This window comes from Toxotes jaculatrix, chromosome 18, assembly GCF_017976425.1.
Source record: "Toxotes jaculatrix isolate fToxJac2 chromosome 18, fToxJac2.pri, whole genome shotgun sequence".
Taxonomy (NCBI): Eukaryota; Metazoa; Chordata; class Actinopteri; family Toxotidae; genus Toxotes; species Toxotes jaculatrix.
Window position 1 is genome coordinate 4,973,117 of NC_054411.1, and position 22,321 is coordinate 4,995,437.

Genomic DNA, 22,321 nt, shown 5'->3' on the forward strand with positions numbered 1-22,321 from the left:
TTTTTTGTCCGATTTTGATGCCTTACTATACTATGACGTTTTTTTTATAACATTTTTAAGTAAAAAAAAAAATTTGACTTTTTTTGTCCGAAAAAAACGCCATACTATACTATGACGTTTTTTATGACATTTTGAGGTCAAAAAAAATTTTGACTTTTTTTGTCCGAAAAAAACCGCCATACTATACTATGACGTTTTTTATGACATTTTGAGGTCAAAAAATTTTTTGACTTTTTTTGTCCGAAAAAAACGCCTTACTGTACTATGACGTTTTTTATGACATTTTGAGGTCAAAAAAAATGTTGACTTTTTTTTCCGAAAAAAAAACGCCATACTATACTATAACGTTTTTTATGACATTTTGAGGTCAAAAATTTTTTTGACTTTTTTTGTCCGATTTTAATGCCTTACTATACTATGACGTTTTTTATGACATTTTGAGGTCAAAAAAATTTTTGACTTTTTTTGTCCAAAAAAAACGCCTTACTATACTATGACGTTTTTTATGACATTTTTAAGTAAAAAAAAATTTTGACTTTTTTTGTCCGAAAAAAACGCCATACTATACTATGACGTTTTTTATGACATTTTGAGGTCAAAAATTTTTTTTGACTTTTTTTGTCCGAAAAAAACGCCATACTATACTATGACGTTTTTTATGACATTTTGAGGTCAAAAAAATTTTTGACTTTTTTTGTCCGAAAAAAACGCCATACTATACTATGATGTTTTTTATGACATTTTGAGGTGAAAAAAATTTTTGACTTTTTTTGCCCGATTTTGATGCCTTACTATACTATGACGTTTTTTATGACATTTTTAAGTAAAAAAAAATTTTGACTTTTTTGTCCGAAAAAAACGCCATACTATACTATGACGTTTTTTATGACATTTTTAAGTAAAAAAAATTTTTGACATTTTGAGGTCCGATTTTGACGTTTTTTATGACATTTTGAGGTCAAAAAATTTTTTGACTTTTTTTGTCCGATTTTGATGCCTTACTATACTATGACGTTTTTTTTTATAACATTTTTAAGTTAAAAAAAAAATTTGACTTTTTTTGTCCGAAAAAAACGCCATACTATACTATGACGTTTTTTATGACATTTTGAGGTCAAAAAAAAATTTGACTTTTTTTGTCCGAAAAAAAACGCCATACTATACTATGACGTTTTTTATGACATTTTGAGGTCAAAAAAATTTTTGACTTTTTTTGTCCGAAAAAAACGCCTTACTATACTATGACGTTTTTTATGACATTTTGAGGTCAAAAAAAATTTTGACTTTTTTTGTCCGATTTTGATGCCTTACTATACTATGACGTTTTTTATGACATTTTGAGGTCAAAAAAATTTTTGACTTTTTTTGTCCGAAAAAAACGCCATACTATACTATGATGTTTTTTATGACATTTTGAGGTGAAAAAAATTTTTGACTTTTTTTGCCCGATTTTGATGCCTTACTATACTATGACGTTTTTTATGACATTTTTAATTAAAAAAAAATTTTGACTTTTTTTTTCCGAAAAAAACGCCATACTATACTATGACGTTTTTTATGACATTTTGAGGTCAAAAAATTTTTTGACTTTTTTTGTCCGAAAAAAACGCCATACTATACTATGATGTTTTTTATGACATTTTGAGGTCAAAAAAATTTTGACTTTTTTTGTCCGAAAAAAAAACACCATACTATACTATGACGTTTTTTATGACATTTTGAGGTCAAAAAAAATTTTGACTTTTTTTTGTCCGAAAAAAACGCCATACTATACTATGATGTTTTTTATGACATTTTGAGGTCAAAAAAAATTTTGACTTTTTTTGTCCGAAAAAAACGCCATACTATACTATGACGTTTTTTATGACATTTTGAGGTCAAAAAATTTTTTGACTTTTTTTGTCCGAAAAAAACGCCATACTATACTATGACGTTTTTTATGACATTTTGAGGTCAAAAAATATTTTGACTTTTTTTGTCCGAAAAAAACGCCATACTATACTATGACGTTTTTTATGACATTTTGAGGTCAAAAAAATTTTTTGACTTTTTTTGTCCGAAAAAAACGCCATACTATACTATGATGTTTTTTATGACATTTTGAGGTCAAAAAAATTTTTGACTTTTTTTGTCCGAAAAAAACGCCATACTATACTATGATGTTTTTTATGACATTTTGAGGTGAAAAAATTTTTTGACTTTTTTTGCCCGATTTTGATGCCTTACTATACTATGACGTTTTTTTTATAACATTTTTAAGTAAAAAAAAAAATTTGACTTTTTTTGTCCGAAAAAAACGCCATACTATACTATGACGTTTTTTATGACATTTTGAGGTCAAAAAAAATTTTGACTTTTTTTGTCCGAAAAAAACGCCTTACTATACTATGACGTTTTTTATGACATTTTGAGGTCAAAAAAAATTTTGACTTTTTTTGTCCGAAAAAAACGCCTTACTATACTATGACGTTTTTTATGACATTTTTAATTAAAAAAAAATTTTGACTTTTTTTTTCCGAAAAAAACGCCATACTATACTATGACGTTTTTTATGACATTTTGAGGTCAAAAAAATTTTTGACTTTTTTTGTCCGAAAAAAACGCCATACTATACTATGACGTTTTTTATGACATTTTTAAGTAAAAAAAAATTTTGACTTTTTTTGTCCGAAAAAAACGTCATACTATACTATGACGTTTTTTATGACATTTTGAGGTCAAAAAAATTTTGACTTTTTTTGTCCGAAAAAAAACACCATACTATACTATGACGTTTTTTATGACATTTTGAGGTCAAAAAAAATTTTGACTTTTTTTTGTCCGAAAAAAACGCCATACTATACTATGATGTTTTTTATGACATTTTGAGGTCAAAAAAAATTTTGACTTTTTTTGTCCGAAAAAAACGCCATACTATACTATGACGTTTTTTATGACATTTTGAGGTCAAAAAAAAATTTGACTTTTTTTGTCCGAAAAAAACGCCATACTATACTATGACGTTTTTTATGACATTTTGAGGTCAAAAAAAATTTTGACTTTTTTTGTCCGAAAAAAAAACGCCATACTATACTATGACGTTTTTTATGACATTTTTAAGTTAAAAATTTTTTTTTTTTTTTTTTTTAAATCCACTTACCACAAAGAGCTCTGACAACACACAACAGCCGCGGTGTGTCCCTCACTCCCACAGGATGGCGCTCTATCCTCACCAGCAGTATCTTCACTGGCTCCACCCCACATACACCTACAACACTCTCACATTCACACACACACACACACACACACACACACACACACAAACTGTAAAATTAGCACACACATAAGTGTAGATAGACTACAATGTGGCTCTTGCTCACCTGGTCTCAAATAGTCCTCTCACTCACCTCCTCCTTTCTGCTGAAAAACACAAATACATTGGTTTTGGATACTAATCAAGTCAGCGGTTGAACTTGGAATATTTTGCTTCACTTCCAGCTGAAGCTGAAGCTGGAAGCTGAGCTCCACAGTGCCCATGGTCTCAAAGTTGGATCGCCACTCAGCCAGAAGCAGCTGCAGCTGAGATATTAATGCATGCATAAGTTTTATTCTACACCAAGCACCAACTAGGAAAATCACAGGCGTAAATAATAATGATAATAATGATTATGGCTCTGTGATAAGATATGAATGTCATTCAGACATGCAGGATAGCGTGGTCCTGCTGTAGACTCAGATACATGGAATTCAAACATTGTTATCATGGTACTGGTTACACCTGTGATTCACAAGGCAAGATGTGGAAAGGCCTGTATATTTCTGTATAGCTGAAGATTCAACAGATATAACACTACAACAAAACGTATAAATTCAGAACTGTTTATCTCAAAAGCTTCAGACGAGGACAGTGGTGTAAAGTCCTTAAATGTAAGAAGTAGCCTAATGCCACCTTAACCCTGCACATGTATTCAGCTGCCTAATTAACTATTCAACATTGTATCTGGAAAGAGGTTAACTACAAATATTTTAAACACTGAAATACTGCACACACATGCACAGCCAGAATGAAACTATACTGTATCATTACATCAATTACATTTTATTTTACTCAATTACACAGTTGTCAACATACAACAAATAAGTACAGAGGCACATTCAGTTCACACCGAAACAGTTAAAAACAGAAACACTGTGACGACACTCTTGAGGTTTCTGGTTTTCCACAGAATTTTTCTACAATGTAACATTGTGATGGTGATGGCTGCCAAATTCTTTCTTTTGGACCTCAAAAAATTGTGGGAAAACATATAAAATGCTTTAATTTCAAATAGGGCTGCAGAAGAGAGTTTCAGTCCTGCACTAGTGATTATGAACAGATTGTCCAAAAAAACTGAATAACAACATAGCAATCTGCAAGGTATGTCAAATTCTCTATGGTGAGACTTGTATGTCTGTCTGTGTCATATTAATAGGTTTTTGGTTTAGTGGACAAAAGGTGGGGAAACAGGTTCAGTGCTGGGCATGGAATGACCTTTAAGATGCAACTCTAACACAGAAATGAAACAACAGAATGGAACAATCAGTTAATAAAAACAAAACATATTACTCAAGTGAAAATATGAAATATTTAATGGTATTCTGTCCTATTGTATTCTAACAAGTCAGCTTATTGGAATGGGTTTAGTGCATTAATGTTAGCAATAATCAAGACAGAGTAAAAAAAACAAACCAAAAAAAAAAAACTATTTTGTAGCTCAGTTATCAGAAGATGGGATTCTATCTGCTGTTTTGGATCTATGGCAAAATGCCTTAATCCACTTAAACAGCTGAGGAAAGAAAAAACAAAAAACATTGAAATTCCATATTTATTTCCCGCTCTTATGATTAACAACTCTCGACTTCCATTTAAAATCCTCGTAGAAAATACTCCCACATTTTGCACCAGCTGAGAGAGAACACTTCCTGGGGAGAGCAAATGCCTGCACCTGCCAGGAATGACTCATGAAATGGTCCCGTTCGCCACAGTGAGCAGACTGCTGTTTCACTGTTGCCACTGTGTCAAAAACATTACGGAAAAATCAAAACTATAACACTCCTGTACCGTCTAATTTTCACTGTGAATACATATATACATAAATAAAGCTCTGATCTACAGTATGTTCTCATATTATAGGCATTATTATTGCACTACGTGTTTACCTCTTGTAGCAAGCTCATGATTTTTAAATGGCACAATGAAGAGAGCTGCACAGAGACACAATAGTCTGTGTCAGACACACATGCTAGGTTAATACAACAGTGTAATATTTGGGGGTAAATAACAGCACTTCACTGGTGTGGCCATGAAAGTAATAGTGGTGGTGGTCGACAGTTGAATAATCCACTATAACTCTCTCACCTGATTCATCGTCAACTCCCCCAAACACAAAGTCAGACCCTGACTCTGTTTGACTGGAGCTTCACAGTTTAGCAGGCTTTACTATTATTCACAGAATTGCAGCACTAACAGGTTTCCAAAACTAAAATTTAATTTACATCTATATTAGTAGTAACATCTTCCGTATATTATGCCACTGCTTCGAGGTGATCACAGTAGGTCACAGTATGGGCGTGACGACTGACAGCTGAGGTGAGGGGACACTGGGCGACAGGAGGCTGGCACTCTCTGGTTTAGTCTCTCTGATTACATGGACATGTGCTCAGGGAGCACATAGGAGATGTCATCCCAGGGGTGGCGATACAGACCCTGCCTCAGCCTCTTCTGGTCCAGGTAGTGTCCTGATGCAACAGAAAAATGAAGGATTGATTAACATACAAGGTTAAAAAAAAAAAACAAAAAAAAAAACGTGTTTGCCATCTTGCATACATTACCACAGCAGTGTGTCCATACAGAGAAATGACTCACCAATGAATCCCATGCTGCGTCCAAGGACAAAGATGCCATTCAGAGCGCCGATTTCTACAAACTCATCAGCTTCATCCCTGCGGAGGCAAGATGGAACAACAAGGAAAGAGTTGTTGAATTTAAAAGATGGCTGAACTCAGTACAGACAGAACACTACTGATTTTGTACGTAAACTCATACAGGTGAAGTGACTAACACTTTGAATTTGAGGCCATTTTGGCAAATTTTTATTACTGACCAGTTGTTCCTGTACAAAGACTTCTAACAGTCTGAGAATTTCTTCCCACCCGTTAATTATACCAGTGTACAAATAATCTGTAAGTCGTCCGGTAAAGGCGTCAATGTTAATGGGAAACAAAAAGTTAACTGTATAAAGACATTGTGAAGATGGCCAGTGTATATTGGCTTACCTTGTAAAACCGCCACAAGTCCTGAGCAGGTCTACAAAAGCCACACCAATGAAGCCATCCACATTCAAGATCAAGTTGGGTTTCTAATACCACAAAGCAGACACACAGGGAAAAACAACAAGAGGTTCGTGTAATTCAAAAATGGTGTGTCATTATTTCGTGACAAGATGATGAAATAATAAATCTTACTTTGGATGTGGTGATCTTCTCTACATCTAGAGCGTAGTCCAGCAGCTGGGTGGAGGGGAAGTGCTGCTTCACAAAGTCCTTCAAGATCTGGACTCTCATGTCTGGATTGTTAATCTGACGAAACAGAGAGAATTCCTGTTCTTTCGAAAGCTTCCTTTTCCAATCAATAAATAACACCTCATTTTTCTATAGGTGTCAATTTCATTTCATTTCTCTAATGCTCAACCTTTATGTGATAATTCTGGCTTGTTCAACAGAAGATTCATGTAAAATTTTGAATGTCTAAGCTGGAAGATCTGCTGTCCACGCTGGATGCACACATGCTAGGGAGCTGTGGTACTCACCGACTTAACTCTGTGTCCAATGCCCATGATCAGCTTTCCATCCTTCTTCATCTTATTGACAAACTCCATAGGCAGCATACCGCTGTCAAATGCCTTGCTGAACTGCTTTGCTGCAGCATCCAAAGCCCCTCCAAAGCGGTCACCCTGAAGACAACAAGGAAAAATAAAAGACATGTATATTCACTGTTGATTCTTGACGGTCAGTAAATAGAGAACATGGGAGCAGTGTCTTACAATGGTGAGGAGACCGGACGTGAGGCTGGAGATGAGATCTTTCCCAGCTCGGGCACACACAATAGTGTTGTGGGCACCAGAAACAGCAGGGCCGTGATCAGCAGTCACCATCAGGCACATCTCAATGAACTGGCAGGCATACCTCGGCAACCTGCAAACAAGGTGGGGAGACAAGAGATAATGATTTTATAGTTCACAGATTTCTAAAGGGTTTCTTTAACACAACGTCTTGGTTAAGAGGCTGACCTCCTCTGGAACCAGAGCAGCCCCAGAGTTCCTCCCAGGCCTATTTCTGACTTGAAGACCTCAGTGATGGGCATGCCTGCGTAGATGAGCTCTTGACCTCTCTCGTCACAGATGCTGGTCATGAAAGAGGCTGGCTTACGAATCAGACCAAGCTCCTTCAGGGCAAACAGACACAAGGAGAAAAAAAATTAAAACTTCACTTCATGTACTCACTCACTCAAACTGATTTTATAAAAAGGTGAGGGATACTCACTCGTGCCCAGGAGTAATCCATCGGAACAGTGGGAGGAGGCACCTCTTCGGCTGGCTGGATAACTCCGTTGGCAACAAGATCATCATAAACAGATCTGCATGGATGAAAAAGACATTATACTGCAGAACGAATTTTAACACTAGCAAACTGGTCTGTGCTGCCCACATGTGAGCAGTATGTTTCATGTAACACACGAGGAGAGAAGCACTCACTCAAACAGCCTGTCACAGTGGGGAATTCATACATCCAATATTGTGAGAGTATGCTAAGACTGTTAAGTGCTTCCCAAACACAAAGCCGTGGTTCACAGCTCACCTGAAAAGAGCAATTCAATCCAAGCTCAGAGGTTTTTGCTACTGGGCACAGGGTGGAGGGAGCTGCCTCGCAAACAGTATTAAAGAGGAATGATACAAGGAACAAGCGGAGGCTATGTTTCAAACTGGCAACCAGAGGCAGGCCTCTCTGTCCTCAGCGGGAAAGACCCAGCCAAGAGAACCATAGAGCGCAGGGAAGGGGAGGAGACAGTGTTTGTCACCGACCTGAACTCCTTTCTTTGTTGATTTGACACTCAGGACAGCTTCATCCCCTCTGCTATTTGGCTTGTTACCAAACACGCCCTCTCTGCCTGGAAGAATCTGTCTGTCTGTCTGTCTCTTGAACATGACTGTGCACTGACCTGATTATCTCGCCCAGCTCATCAAAGCTCTTGGGGACGAAGGCACCAGCTTCTTTCAGAGCCTTGTTCTTTTCCACTGCTGTCTCAGAGGCCTGGTTGGCGCAGGCTCCTGCATGGCCGAACTGAACCTGAGGGGGGCAAAAAAAAAGAAAGGTCCTTCAAATCTCCCATTATAAAGGAACCTAATGGTGCCTGAAATGCACCAGACTCTACACCTGCCCTCTCACCTCTGAGGAGAACATGGTGGCACAGGTACCAATACACCAGCAAACCACTGGCTTTGTGATCCTGCCCTGTTTGATAGCCTGGCAGATCTTGTACTCCTCTGTGCCTCCGATCTGTAGAAGACAAAGACAGATGCTGGATGTAGCAAATCGATAACCGTCTAAAGCTACAAGCAGCAGTGCAGTGATTTATTCCTCACCTCTCCCAGCACAACAATCATTTTCACTCCAGGAGTGTCTTGGTAGCGCAGGACGTGGTCCGTAAACACGGAGCCTGGGTATCTGCAGAAGAGTCCAGAATTACACACCAATTCAAACTCACAAGCTCACACTCCAGAGATAAAAGGCAGTTACATACCTGTCTCCACCAATGGCCACACCTTCAAAAACACCATCAGTGGTACGGGAGATGATGTTGTTGAGTTCATTGGACATGCCGCCTGAGCGGGACACATAGGCCACGCTGCCTGGACGATAGAGCTTGGAGGCGAGGATGTTATCCAGCATGCCTCCTGTGTTCCCTATTTTGAAACAGCCCGGCTTGATTCCCCCGACCTTAGGAAAAAAAACAATGACAGATGTGCTGAGGGGAGAGAACGCAGAGGGAAATCCTGAGCGATCTCACAAAAAGTGAAGCAAGACTAACAGTTGCTGGTCCAATGATCGTGACGCCCTTCTCATCTGCTGCCTTGATGATCTTCCTGGTATGGGCTTCAGGGATGCCCTCAGCGATGATGGCAATGGTGCGAATCTGAAAGCAATTGAACAGAAAGGTTGTAACTTTAGAACCTCATTTCAGTTCTATAGCTTCCAAATGATACGGGAGGACATTTACCTGTGGGTACTGCATGGTCTCCATGGTGCTGTCAAAAGCCGAACGCAAAGAGGCAAAGCTGATGAGCACGTCCACGTCTTGGTGCTTCGTCATGGCGTCACTCATGTTCTTATACACAGGGATGAGGATCTCTTTATGGCCCCAGTAGAACTTCTGTTTATGGTCACCACTGGAAGGCAGCCATGGAGAAAGTAATTTGTCACACTTATCATGTTAAATGTACAATTAAGAGCCATTACACTGACAGCATGAAAAAGTTAACAAATGGACAGAGGACGGAGCATACTAACGTGAATGGGTAGACCATAGCTGCGACGGACGGCTCATCTCTGGAGCAGACATAGTCAAAGTCCAGCATGCCCTGCACTGCCCGAGTCTGCATTCCCCACACTATGGACTTGGTGTGTTTGCTGAAGAGGGTAGTTGCCTTGGCTGCAGGGAGAGGAAGGATGTTAGAGATAGAAACTGAAGAAAAGGTGACTAAAATGGATGTGCTTTGTGGACTGAAAAGGCCGTTTCTGCCATCAATAAGGTGAAAACAAAAGCAGACAGAAGATGTCTGTCATCCCCACAAAGCCCACAATCATTCAGGGGTCTGACATTATGAACCTTGTTAAGTTGCCTACTACTTCTATAAATAATTACAACAACAAAAATAGTAAAATGACTTAACTTTCAAAATATATGACAGAAAATGTCTATGTGTAGGACTGTAAGATTTGGGTTTATTAAGTTTGAATTGCAGGGTCCTCCTGCTGTCCAGAGAGGGAGCTATAACACCTAAATTCAACCAAGCATGATCACGAGGCTTCTACCCTCTATTGTGCTGAGCAGCAGAGGAACCATGTATGAAAACGCATCAAAAACTCAAAATAAAGATTTTCCCACAGAAGTGGTGTATGTGTGTGTGTACATGTCTTTCTATGGCTGTGTGATAGTTATGGAATTGATTATGTCATGAACAACTACAGAAAGACCAACATATGAGTACGAGTGCGTGTGTGTGTTTTCTAACCATTAGGAACTCCGCTTTTCGACTTCTTGGCTGGTGAGCCCTCTAGTCTGCCCCTGTTTTCAGAGAAAGAAGCAGTTCTGCTGGATGCTGGAGTCTGGGAACGACAAAAAAAAAAAAAAAAAGAAACAAAAAAAAAATGACTATGGCTTTTATTTTGTAATGCTATAACAGTATAAATGGGCAAATACGTGCATGTGTGTGTGCGCACATGTGAAGGCACACACACACTGTCTTTGGTGAAAGCCTATGCACTGCACATTCTTAATGGACGCCTCGAGGCAGTCGCATTGGGTAACTGTGTCTCACGACTATTTGTGTGAGAGCAGTCCACAAAGCCCGGCAGTGCTCTTACACAAAAGAGCCACTGGGCTTCTGATAATCTGGTTCACTAAAAGGACAAGACAGTAATGACTGAAACAGAGGCTGTGGCGAGTACGTCTTCTTCTCACTCTGCCACTAAACTGCACCACACCATGGGTGCATTTGATGAGGTAAATTCACTGCACAGTGAGCCGACAGGACACCGCGACAGCCTATTTGTCTCCATGGAGCCAGTATGTGTCATACCAATGTGCTGCCGCTGGAGTTGAGTAGGAAGTTGGCAGTGTGGGCAGCAACAGGGGGCTGGTTGGGGATTGGCCGGTGGCCCAGTGCCATGCCAACAATGGCCGTCATGTGAGTTTCTGTGCCAAAGACATGGATGGGGATCCCAGTGGTCTTGCCTGAGGAGAGCGGGCAGAACAAAATTAAGTGCGGTGTATGATGTTTGCAGATAAAAACAAGTTCAAGACATACTGTCATACTTAGAGGATTTAAGAATAAATCAGTGTAAAGTAAGAATGTATAACATACCAACTTCTCCCATCACTCTGAGACCTTCCTGGTAGTTGGGGCCTCCACGGCGGACAAAAATGGTGACCTCATGCTCCTTTAGTGGCACCTGATAATCTCTAATGGCTCTAACGATCCCCTAGCAAAGACAAGGATAAACTTGGTAAATAACTTGATATACAATGAGTAATATAAGGCTACAAAACCAAAAAAAAAACAAAACGTTATACTGTACCTTAAATGTTGCTGCAACATTTGTGAAGTTTGCAATGCTTCCCCCAATGATCAACACCTTGCCTGGAAAAAAAATATATTAATTATTAACTATTTTAAGGTCTAAAGGTCTAAAGTCTACTTTCAATACACACAGGATGCTTTGAGAAGTTTACCTACCATCAGGGTGCTTCTCTCTGGTCATCAGCGACAGGATGGTTTTGGCATAGTCGTAGGTCTGCTGTTCGCTCGGTGCACCTGAATACTCTCCATAATTGGCCAGCTCGTTAACACCACCCAAGTCACAGATTGTGTCACTAAGAGAGGATCACGTTGGTCACCCATACAGAAGAAGAAACGCAAAGGCAACAGCAGCTGTCCAACAATGAACATAATTTTTAAAAAATGAGGTAGAACGTTAGCACTAAACTCCCAAATGAACTCCTAAACACACACTTTCCACAAATTCTGAATTAACACTGCACTGTAAACTGACACAACGACTAAACGGTGCACAGAGGGAATAATTAGTCACAACTGATAAGTCTGAAATTCACGCTTTATACCCCCAACAGATGGTGGAGACACCATTCTCATTCCTCCAGACTCTCACTAAAAAAAACAGTAACATCTAAGAATCCAACGCAGCAGGCAGCTGAACGGGCAGTCTGAGCTGCTGCACCATCAGTCTCACTACTGCATCGCTGGCAGTCTCCCTTAATGCTAAACTCAATTATGCGTAGTTTAATCAATATAATGAGGATGAACTCAGGGGACAAATTAAGCAACAAAGAAAAACATCCAATTGAATTACTTCACATGGCGTCTGGTGTCATATTTATTCAGGACCTGATTTATGTAGTTTGGTCTCGCCCTGTCACTGTGACTGGTTACCTGTACACCACTGAGGCACCTCCCCCTGCCACCATGGTCCAGATCCTGCCGCGGGGGTTGAGCAGGGTGAGTTTAAGGCTGGCGCCGCTCTTGGCGTCCAGGTCGGCGATGTAGGCCTCCTGCAAAAGTCAAAGAAAAGGTCAATGAAGTGGTGAGAGCATCATTACATGAATGGTAGGGGGGTGGGGTGGGTGTGTGACTGCAGCCTTAATCAGAGTACGACCTCCACAAGCACCACTTCATTTGGGTTCAATTCCTGCCAGTGCTTCCACTGATGTTAAAGAGCCAGTCACTGGAATATACTGAATAAATATTAAGAGAAGCAGTGGATGTGATGCACATCAGTGGTTGTTTGTGACAGCCAGGGCCACAGCTGGTGGCTGAGAGTAAAATCGTCCCAATCAAAGGCACCCGCTGTCCCCCATCTCCACTCTAGACTCACAGCAGCCCAATTAGACCAGCCCGTCTGGTACACAGACAGCCTGTCTCAAACCAGCTCCTACACACAACAGCCAAAAATAGAAAAAGATCTCCTGCTTACATAAACACCTTACAGCTCACTTTCTCTATTTCCCCTCCACATTATGTGTATTACTGAGCTGCTATTGTCATGCAGGGGGTTTGTAGCATGTTGTTCAGCAATGGACAGTTCGGGTTTTTATTTAGTAAATTTAATTTACTCTATGCCTGGTTTCTAAATCAATAAATAACCACACAACTGCTTCTATATATGAGGTAATATTATGCGCAAGTCTCTGCCCAGATGACCTCCCACGCTGAGTCATAAAGGCTGATTAACAGCTGTGCGTTGATACTGCCCCTCCTAATTAAGTAAACATGAGGCAGCAAAGAGAGTACAGGCTGCAAGAGAGCAGCAAAGGAAGGTAAACTCACTGAAACTGAGATAATTTTCTTCTTAAGGCCGACACATTTTTATAAAAAATCATATCAAGCTCACAGTTTGCCGCACAGTGAACAGCTTCAACTTACAGAAAAGTTTCAGGGAAGGGCACTACATGAAGCCTAGATCATAGCTTGCACCCCCTTTAATAAAATCATTGGCTAATTTTACACTCTGCTCCATATCCTCAGTAAGGGTTTTTCCTCCCTGGACGTCAACACCAGCTCTTTGTTGCTGACAGACTGAAATCTGATGCATTTCTAGCTGCGTCTCTTCAGTCGTCAGTCTCACCTCAGGATAGGCCTCCCTGCCGAAAGGTGGAGGGAACTCCACATCACCCCACTTTGCCTTGCAGATGTAGTCAGCCGTGGCATCAATCTTGGCTGCCATGTCCAACACGTAAACTCCATCTTTTGTGACCACTGAGGAGGGGGGAAAAAAAATAAAAACACGTTAGGATCTATACCCACACAAGGTTTACAACAAACCCACCTACTGAGATTCACTATGTTAGCACAGGACAGAGGGAAAATTGGAGAGGACAGTGTTCCGGCACAAGTGACCCACAGCCTTCCTGTTGTCCCTGCAGGAGGTGGAAGGGAGGTGAAGATGGGGAGGAAGTGGTATGACATCAAAGCAGGGAGAGCTAGTCTCAAAACCAACAACATCCACAGCAACAGCTGCCGGAGGGCCTGTACCGGTACCCAATTACTTATAAACCCACTCTGCCTCCATCAAACAGCAAGTGCATGAATTATTCACCCGTTTCCTCCCTCAGTGTTAAAAATGTGCCAGAATCAACTTCTGCCTGTGCTGTGCTGTTTTATTATGCATTGATGTTTTCCTCCCTAATTTCCATTTGATGTTCCAATTTCATAATCTGATCACATATTAATGAATCTGTGTTGGAATAAAGTGTAAATGCTTGTTAAGTCGCAGCTTGTCCTGTTATTGGGGATTTCTTACCCAGTGGGTTGATCTCCAGATATGTGAAGAACAGGTCTTCATACAGGTTAAAGAGTCCAACAATGAAGGTGGCCAGGACACTGCAGATGACATTCGACACATGAAACTTAAATTTAGGATTATTTGTATTGCATTATCAAAAGTTAGAATCACCGGTGATTAGAGCTCAAACAGTTAGTCAGCTGATCAGTCAACAGAAAATTAACCTCTACTTCTATTATCATTTGAACTCACTGGTTGATTAATTGATTGATTATTTAAAATGAAACTAATATTTAGGTACAGCCTTAAATCATATGTATCAGTGCAGGATAACTGTAATGTTAAGACAGTAGAAGAGAAAACACTCGTTTGTTAACTGAATACACAGATACCCATTCAATTATCTTCTAAGTCACTAAACATTCACATCACTTGGGCACAGATCTCTTAAATGCACATCCTGTTTTAACAGTTTGTTTTTATTTTAATTATTTTTTCATATTTTACCAAAATTCTTATTTTGTTTTATTATATGTTAATGTTCTTGACTGATCTGTAAACCAAATTTCCCATGAAACAACAACAAAGAAAAGCTGAAGTCACAGGTGTTAAATTCTTCCAGCGTTACTGGTGTTCTGTCAGATCTGTCTATCAACAGACCCAACAGAACATGTCAGATGTACTGTTGTATTAATTGGCTATGCAACAGAATTTCCCTGTGCAGTGGAACGGGCTGGCTGCACAGCATGGACATTATAATTCCCACATAATTCAAACCATGACAAACAACAGACTAAAGGGCAATGAAGGATTGTTAAGGCTGAGCTGGACAGGAAACAGTATACCTGTAAATTAGCTGCAGAGGCGTTGCTGTGAGAGGAGGAAAAAAAATCTAATTTGCTTCCTCCTTCACATGTCAAAACAGAGCAGTGACGAGTGGGGGTGGGGATGGGTGGGGGGGGTTTACTGGAAGAGGAGGAGGAATAGGTGGTGGTGGAGGAGGGAGGCAGTATTTTGCTCTCCTCTCCTGCTTGTCAACTGTTCAGGCAGTTCAGAGCCTTTTGTAACCATGTCAGCCTGCTGTCAGGACTCTGACTGGCCCCTGGGAGAAAACTGTGAGCTAGACCCAGAGTGACTCAGCTTCCCATGTCTGATTCTGATGGGAGGGCGGAAAACTGGCCAAGTGCTGCTCTGGCTTTGAATCCCAGAGTGTGAGGAGAAGAGTGTGTGGGGTGAGGAGGTGAGGCGGGGGTTGGCAGAGTGATTCCTGGGGCGGCTTCTTCAATGTCAGCCAAGACAGTGAGTGCAGCCAGAATCTGCCGTCACAAGAGCACTGCTGGAAAGGAGGGGGTGGAGGTGGTCGGTCCCTGTATCATACCCATCAAAATAAAGGGACGTGCTCAGAATGCAGCTGTAGGGTAAAAAAAGGCTGGGGGTGGAGGCTGATCGAAGAAAGAGTTTGTCATTTGTCTAATGGAAACCCTCCACCCATCTCCTCCTCCTCCTGCTCCCCCTACGTTTACTGCCAATATCAAAGTGCTCTCTCTTCCTTCAGTTGAGTGATGCTTTTGTTTTACACTGCTGGTCAAGAATTAAACTGTATAATGGAAAATGCACTTTTTTTTTTTGGCTTTTTTAGTAGTTTAGCTTTGAGCTACTTCACTTAGTTTACATTTCAGTTTTCCTTTTACCTTTTTTATTTGTTGTTGTCTGTCAGTCACAGAAAGCTGAAGTTCAGCACATGCCCTCCAATTACTTTTTTTCTATCCAACTTACGCTTTCTTGTCATTTGGAACGTGGGTCAGCAGCTCTTTCTTCACAGAGTCTTCGCTGATCTTTTCGTCCACACCAATTAGCAGCTTCTTTGCCTTGGCATCCACGTCTCCAACATCCACCCCTCCCTCATGGTGAAACAGCACGTAGTCTCCCTCTCGGGTGGCATAGATGCACACGTAGAATTCCTCCTCCTGATCAATGGGCAATTGAATTGACAAAAGATGTCAATTAATAAATGTCAATTTACCAGACATCTAACATCAGTGTCTAATAGTTGCAGTGATACGTTATAAATAAGGCTTCTCGATGAATCAGACACCAAATGGTACATGATTAACGAGTGTTTCACCTGCTTGTGTGGGACAAATGGCTCGATGAGGAAGTTCTTGAGGATGCCCTTGGCTTTTCCCACCTGAGGATCATAAAAATAATTTTCTTAAGGAGAAAGGCTAAAAGATACGGTAAGAAAAAGACAACATATTAAAATTAGCTCTCACTGTTTCCATATTACTGCATTAATCCCTTATTTTCAGACATAATTCCTGGACTGTTAGCACCACGTGGCACAAGTGAATAGACGTTTTAAAAAAAGGATGAAAAAAGAAAATGTTGTCAGGTATTACTCCAGGCAAAGCCCCACTAACACAGCCACATCTCATTTGGTGAAGCTGTCACTGTTCCTCTTTTAAAGGCCAACAGGCAAAAAGTAACCAGGGACTGGCTGAGAGCAGCCAGCCGGAGAGAACAGGAAAAAAAAAGAATTATAAAAGGCAGGAGAGGGAGTTGCCATTTTGAAGAGCGAGTATGAAAAGGAGGCTGATGATGGGTGGAAAGAACAGAAAGCTTATCTGATTGAAAAGGGCACAAGGGGCTCAGACCAATTCAGATTAATGCACTGACACCTCCACGCACTGACTGCCTCTCAGAGGAAAAAAAAAGAGAAAGGGAAAAGCATTCATGTTGTGAATGCAATTTGTATGTGAATGATTCAGTTTAGCCACTTGTTCTTCTAAACTCTGCCGCCCTGATGACTTCCAGCTGGTTAGTTTCCAAAACAAAACTAAAATTAGCAGAAATTAGCAGTCAAACAAAAACACTCATATGTAAGTGGCAACAGAAATAAACATGATGAAATAAAGCTTACCACGATTGTAGTATTAGGTTACAGATTTATTCTACTTTAATGCACCTTTTACACACGTAACAAATTGTGTTAAGGTGACAATTTATCTGTGTAGCTTCTTTAACTCTTCTTTAACGTAACCCAGCAAGCTGAAACACTGCACCGTCTGTCTCCGATATAGCTGTGGCTTCATTTATTCTTATTTATTGCCACCAGTGGCCAGTGACAGTTTCATCTCATCTGTGAAGACATACATCCATGCAGTCTCAGTGCTGCAACACACACAGACACTCTTCTTCTGTACTTTATGAACCGTCCTCGTGTCTCCAGAACTGGATCCTTGGTTTATGAGGCAAAGCGGCGTCTCTGTGGCACGGTGATGGATCTTTTGTGCTGTCGTTATACTGACTGGATAGATGGACCTGTTTATTCACTAGCAGCGTTTGCCTCAGCTGACTGGACTGATTTACAACCAGCAGACTAACACTGAAGCCCTCAGCAACCCAGGCATCAGGCAAAGAAACAGAAAGAAACCAAAGGCACCAGTGCAAAACAGGAGAAGGAGGGTGAGGGAAAGGGCAACAGGAGGAGGGTCCGAATAAAGCACTGGGATAATATTGATTGGAAGGAGTGCACAAGGTCAGATAGAGGGATGGGTGGAGGTAATTGACAGAAAAACAGCAGAGAGGCAGAGGGTGGATGACGTACCACTGTCTCTCTCATCAGGCGGGACTTCAGCCACTCTCTGACGCCGTTCAGGTCCAGGTTGACGCCGACCAGGCCCAGCTTCCCTCGCCTCTTGATCAGCTGATCTGGCTTCACCACCAGCCTCTGGAAGAAAAAGATGAAAAAGACGCTGAATGTAAGCAGGACCAACAGGCATCTCCACTTAGCATCAAACTGATACTTTCATTAGAGCTGACGCTGAGTTTTATTTTCAAAAGCTCACCAGTATTTTGTCTTAATGACATTTCACACAGTCTCTCTATTGCTCTTAATTTGTCTGTTAATTAGTCTTTAGATTCAGCAAGAATTGTAAAGATTAGTTAATGACTCCATTAGTCGATCAACACCAAATTAGTCTGTGCCAGTTTTAATTATTAGGAATTACTTGAAGCATGCTTTAGGAAAAAAAATGTGCTTGTTTTCTATTATAGAAAATTGAGTATTTTGGGGTTTTGGCCTCTTGTTCAGACAAAACAGGCTATTTTAAGCTTAAGGAAACTTGTGACAGTCCTATTAATTAAATAATTAAAGTAGATAATTAAAGATTGGTGGCAGCACTAGCCCTAGACTCAACAGACACGAATTCTGTTTCAGAGTGAGACGATGTTTCAAAGTGGGTCACCAATCAGGAATCCAGCATAGAAATGTACAATTACAAATTTGCTCATCAACAAATCCCAGGTTGCCAGAACATTTATCACCTGAAAGTTGAGATGCAAATCATTTAAGCAGGAACCTCTTCATTCCCTCCTGACACAAACGCAGAACTACATCCAGGCCCCACCAACGAGGCCCGCTTCCTTTCACTTGTAAGTCAGATAAAGAGAATGACTTATGACAGTGGAGCCATTAGTATCTGGATGCTCGCCAGTGAGCGAAGGAACAGAGGGACGAGGGTGAAAGTTAATGCAATTTCCTAATCAATTCTATGGCAGCACATATCTACGTGTATCTGCCCTCCGCATCCTCCTCATACCTGCCAGATAAAAACCTTCAGCCATGAGGGAAAATGACATTTTATCCTGCAAGCTGAGTCACAGAGTGATTCAATTAACTTTTATTATAGCCCGTCTATCTGCTACTACTTTGCTATGAAGACCAGTGAGAGCAGGGCAAGGTGGAGAGTAAGGACTGTTTGCACCAAAATTCCTACCTCTGCTGAACTCCCTGCAGACAACGGCAAGTGAGAATTTATCTACACTTTCCTCTTTGGTTCTCTTGCAAGTCAGAGATGCTGGATCACTTTGCTGTCTCTGACGTCAGCTAACAAGCGCCAAGAGACCACTCTGCCACCAGCCTAAGTAATTGTCTCTATAAGAGGAGATAATTTTCCACACGCTTAATGAAGACAGTGCTTTTGACATTTATGGGCTATAAATCTGTGATATAGAAAGCTGAAATTTTACTTTGTCATAAACATTTTTTCCCATCACAACTGGTTCTCAGCACTATCCCCTGGTCTTACCTCTGTGAGCAGCCATGGGTGCTCTTGCACCAGTCGGTCAAAGTCGGTCTCAGCCGTCACGTTGGCATAGCGGAATCTGTTCTGGACAGCAGCCGACGTGCAGATGAACTTGTACAGGAACTCCTTTCCTGTCTGCTCGGAGATGGCTTTGGCTGACATGACTGCTTAGTCTAGACCGGCCTAAGAGGAAGGGGAGACGGGCAGAGAAAGATGAACAGAGAGCAGTGAGACAAATTAAGACAGAGATGTGGAGGGACGGAAGAATGCAGAAAAGCAGGCATCAATGATGGACAGAGACAAAGAATGAGCATGACAGTTTAAGCATGTTTTTACTGCTTTCTGGATTTATGCAAGATAAAAACATGTCTGTGGTCAGAAAGGCAGCTTTCTAATTTGTATTTTCTGTAAATTATATTTAAAAAATTAAATAAAAACTGTGCATAATATAATAACATAATGTAATTTAACTGATGTATAATCGTTTAATGCATCACTTGCTGTCACACACACCGGACCGGCCACCAGTTTGACTGGAGGACCTGGAGGAGGACACTGACAGTGTGTTGGTAAACACTTCGGTCTCTGGATTCTTTGAAGTCCTTAGAAGCAAATGTTACTGCTTCCACCTCAAATCAAACAGACACCAGTGTTGAGAAATGTGTCTTATTAAGACTATAATAGCTGAAGACCTTCCCTAATCACAAAGCTTGACAACCACTGTGCATGGAGTAACCTTGCAGGGATGGAGTACCCACTCTGTCTGTTTCATTAAGCTGAAAGCCCTGATGTCGGCTCAAACTGGACTCCCTTCTCTACGCTGCGGCCCCAGGCAGCCATTTCTTAAATGGATTAATGGGACTGTCGTGGACCCGTAATATTGATCATCTGTGTCCCTGAGTCATCACAGCGCTGGTCTCAGAACAGGTGCCCGTGGTTCATCCAGATCTCTTCCTCGTTCCATTTATCATCCACTTTCTCTGTGCAACTGACCTGTCAGAGGTATTAAATACCCCTGCTCCACCACAGCAATAACACCGCTCCAGGTGACGCACAGTGACATATAAAAACAGGAGATGATGGATGGCTGGAGGTGAGGCAATATCGGATCCAGATCAAAATCAGAACAAGTGTACCTTAAATCAAATCAGACAATGAGTTAAAATAAAAAATATCATAAAAGATGAAAGTTGTAGCTTTGTGTTCACTTTTAACTTCCCCAAGTTTGACCAAATAACTCAACAAAGCCTGCTTGACTGTGCACAAGGATTCAAAACAGCAGTCAAACATCCGTGAGAAGGAGTGTCTGTCAAACACTGCCAACTCATTCATTCATTCATTCACAAACCGGTAAGACAACAATGCACTTGTTTTGTTTTTTTTTTGTGGAAAATATCCACCTCACGATCGAATGATTCAAACTTCCTAAAAACCGTGATGTGGCAAAGAATACAGGTTTAACATGGGTCGTGGTGGACTGGGCAGTTCAACTTGTTTTTATATCTTCTGATCTTTGTCGGAGAGAGACGCAGGGAGAGAGAGACAAAGAGTTAAATGAAGTTAAACAAAAGCAAACACTTCAATGTAAATAAGTAATTAATTTACCTTAATTTCGATCAGTTTTCCTTCCTCTGATTGCTGCAGGAGTTTTCTCAGAAGCTCCACTCTCTCCGTCCGTGGAGACCGGCAGTGGTGGAGGAAGGAGCTTCTTGAGAGTTTTGTCTCTGTAGCCGATCTGCCGATAGGCTTGGCTGATATTTCCTGGGCTCTGATTGGCTAAATCCACACCATGCTCTATTGCTACCTTCAGGAACTGTGGGAAATGACACCGCTAAGATCAGCACCAGAGCAAATAATTTAAACAATACATTGGCATACTGATGGTTGGAGATAAGATTTACATTTTGTTCGCAGATTTTTGATAGTTAATTGTTTTAAAATCATTCTTATATTGGCTGATGTAGCTGGCCCACTGTCACCGCAGCTTCAAAATTCAAACATACTTCATGCACGTTTGTGGCACTGAAACATACAGCAGTTCTACACTGGTTGATTTCTCACACACAAAAAAATAAACATAAATGTGATGGAATAAAACTAAGAAAATTTACTCTTAAGATCAAACTTACAGCATTTCCATTTCATGCTACTTGACATTTTCCACTATGATTCAGAAATGTTGTACTTTTAAATCCACCATATTTATTGGACAGCAATAATTTCAAGCTACTTTACTAAATAGATTTTTGTAAACAAACCATATATTGAGCTTGTAAAATATGATGCATTGCTCCAGATCAACAGTATTAAAACTGACTCAATCCTGACCAGCTACAACACTGAAATTCTACATTATTGCCTTAGAAATAATAATGAGATGATATAAAATAATATAACACTCACAGGGGGAGGATTTCTGTCATTATTTCTAATTAAAAGCACTTGGATTTTCCCCACAATTCCATGTCAGATTATTGGACCACATCAGTCCAAGTGATTACAAGGAGTCCTTGAAGGCATCATTAGTTTCCTCACCAAGCTCCCACACACACCACTCGTGGAGAAAACAGGGCAATTATCGGCCGCTGATGTTCATTGGCTGACATTGTCCTTTATCTACACAGCAGCCAATGATGAAACCACTTGATCTTGCACACAACCAACACATTGACTGTTGAGTTGAACAGTGTGACATGGAGGGTTCATGGTCTTTTACCTGTCCTTGACCTAAATCCAGAGCAGTTATTTTTAGTTTGAAGGATGCAGTAAAGAGTAAATGCACTTATCTTGGATTTTTTGTTTGTTTGTTTGAAATGGAGACAGTCAGTATTTAAACAAAACATAAAAAACAAAACTTTTTGCTGCAGATTGTGTGGCAGCTGTGGTAGTGACCATCACACAAGGTGCAATAATGTTATGAGAACTATACACATTAAAAACAAACACAAATGCAATTTTAAAAATAACTTAAATTTGTTAATGTACCTTTGAGTTAACAGAAGGGTCAGACATTACAGCTGCGCACTTGCTCTGTCACAGGCAATACTCTGGGTGGCTGTCGATGACACTGTGCCAGATACTTCTGCAAAGGCAAGCTGAAGGGAGATCAGACAGATGGTGCAATCCAGTCTGTGGCA

The 22,321-nt window shown here is 40.5% G+C and overlaps 1 protein-coding gene across 1 annotated transcript; it reads right to left on the reverse strand.

Moving 5' to 3' along the window:
• Positions 1–4,062: 4,062 nt before the first annotated feature.
• aclya (ATP citrate lyase a) lies at positions 4,063–20,917 on the reverse strand. The gene is made up of 28 exons (XM_041062978.1): positions 20,790–20,917; positions 19,188–19,367; positions 17,705–17,827; positions 16,223–16,285; positions 15,874–16,064; positions 14,116–14,195; positions 13,441–13,571; positions 12,249–12,367; positions 11,535–11,671; positions 11,377–11,438; positions 11,163–11,280; positions 10,878–11,032; positions 10,311–10,404; positions 9,586–9,727; positions 9,296–9,464; positions 9,107–9,211; positions 8,819–9,015; positions 8,661–8,742; positions 8,464–8,574; positions 8,237–8,364; positions 7,561–7,654; positions 7,308–7,462; positions 7,062–7,212; positions 6,828–6,971; positions 6,484–6,597; positions 6,295–6,377; positions 5,885–5,961; positions 4,063–5,757 (listed from the first exon to the last, which is right to left on the reverse strand). The coding sequence occupies exons 2-28, from the start codon at positions 19,344–19,346 to the stop codon at positions 5,663–5,665; spliced, it is 3,279 nt and encodes a 1,092-aa protein (XP_040918912.1). The 5' UTR covers positions 19,347–19,367; positions 20,790–20,917; the 3' UTR covers positions 4,063–5,662.
• Between the last annotated feature and the right edge of the window lie 1,404 nt (positions 20,918–22,321).

What these genes read in the sequence shown, in the direction of transcription:
- aclya (XM_041062978.1), bottom strand. Translation starts at nt 19,346, where the DNA reads ATGTCAGCCAAAGCCATCTCCGAGCAGACAGGAAAGGAGTTCCTGTAC. An exon ending in GCTATGGTCTACCCATTCAC is followed by an intron (nt 9,465 to 9,585) that starts GTTAGTATGCTC and finishes GCTGCCTTCCAG; the next exon opens with TGGTGACCATAAACAGAAGT. An exon ending in CGATCATTGGACCAGCAACT is followed by an intron (nt 9,016 to 9,106) that starts GTTAGTCTTGCT and finishes TTTTTTCCTAAG; the next exon opens with GTCGGGGGAATCAAGCCGGG.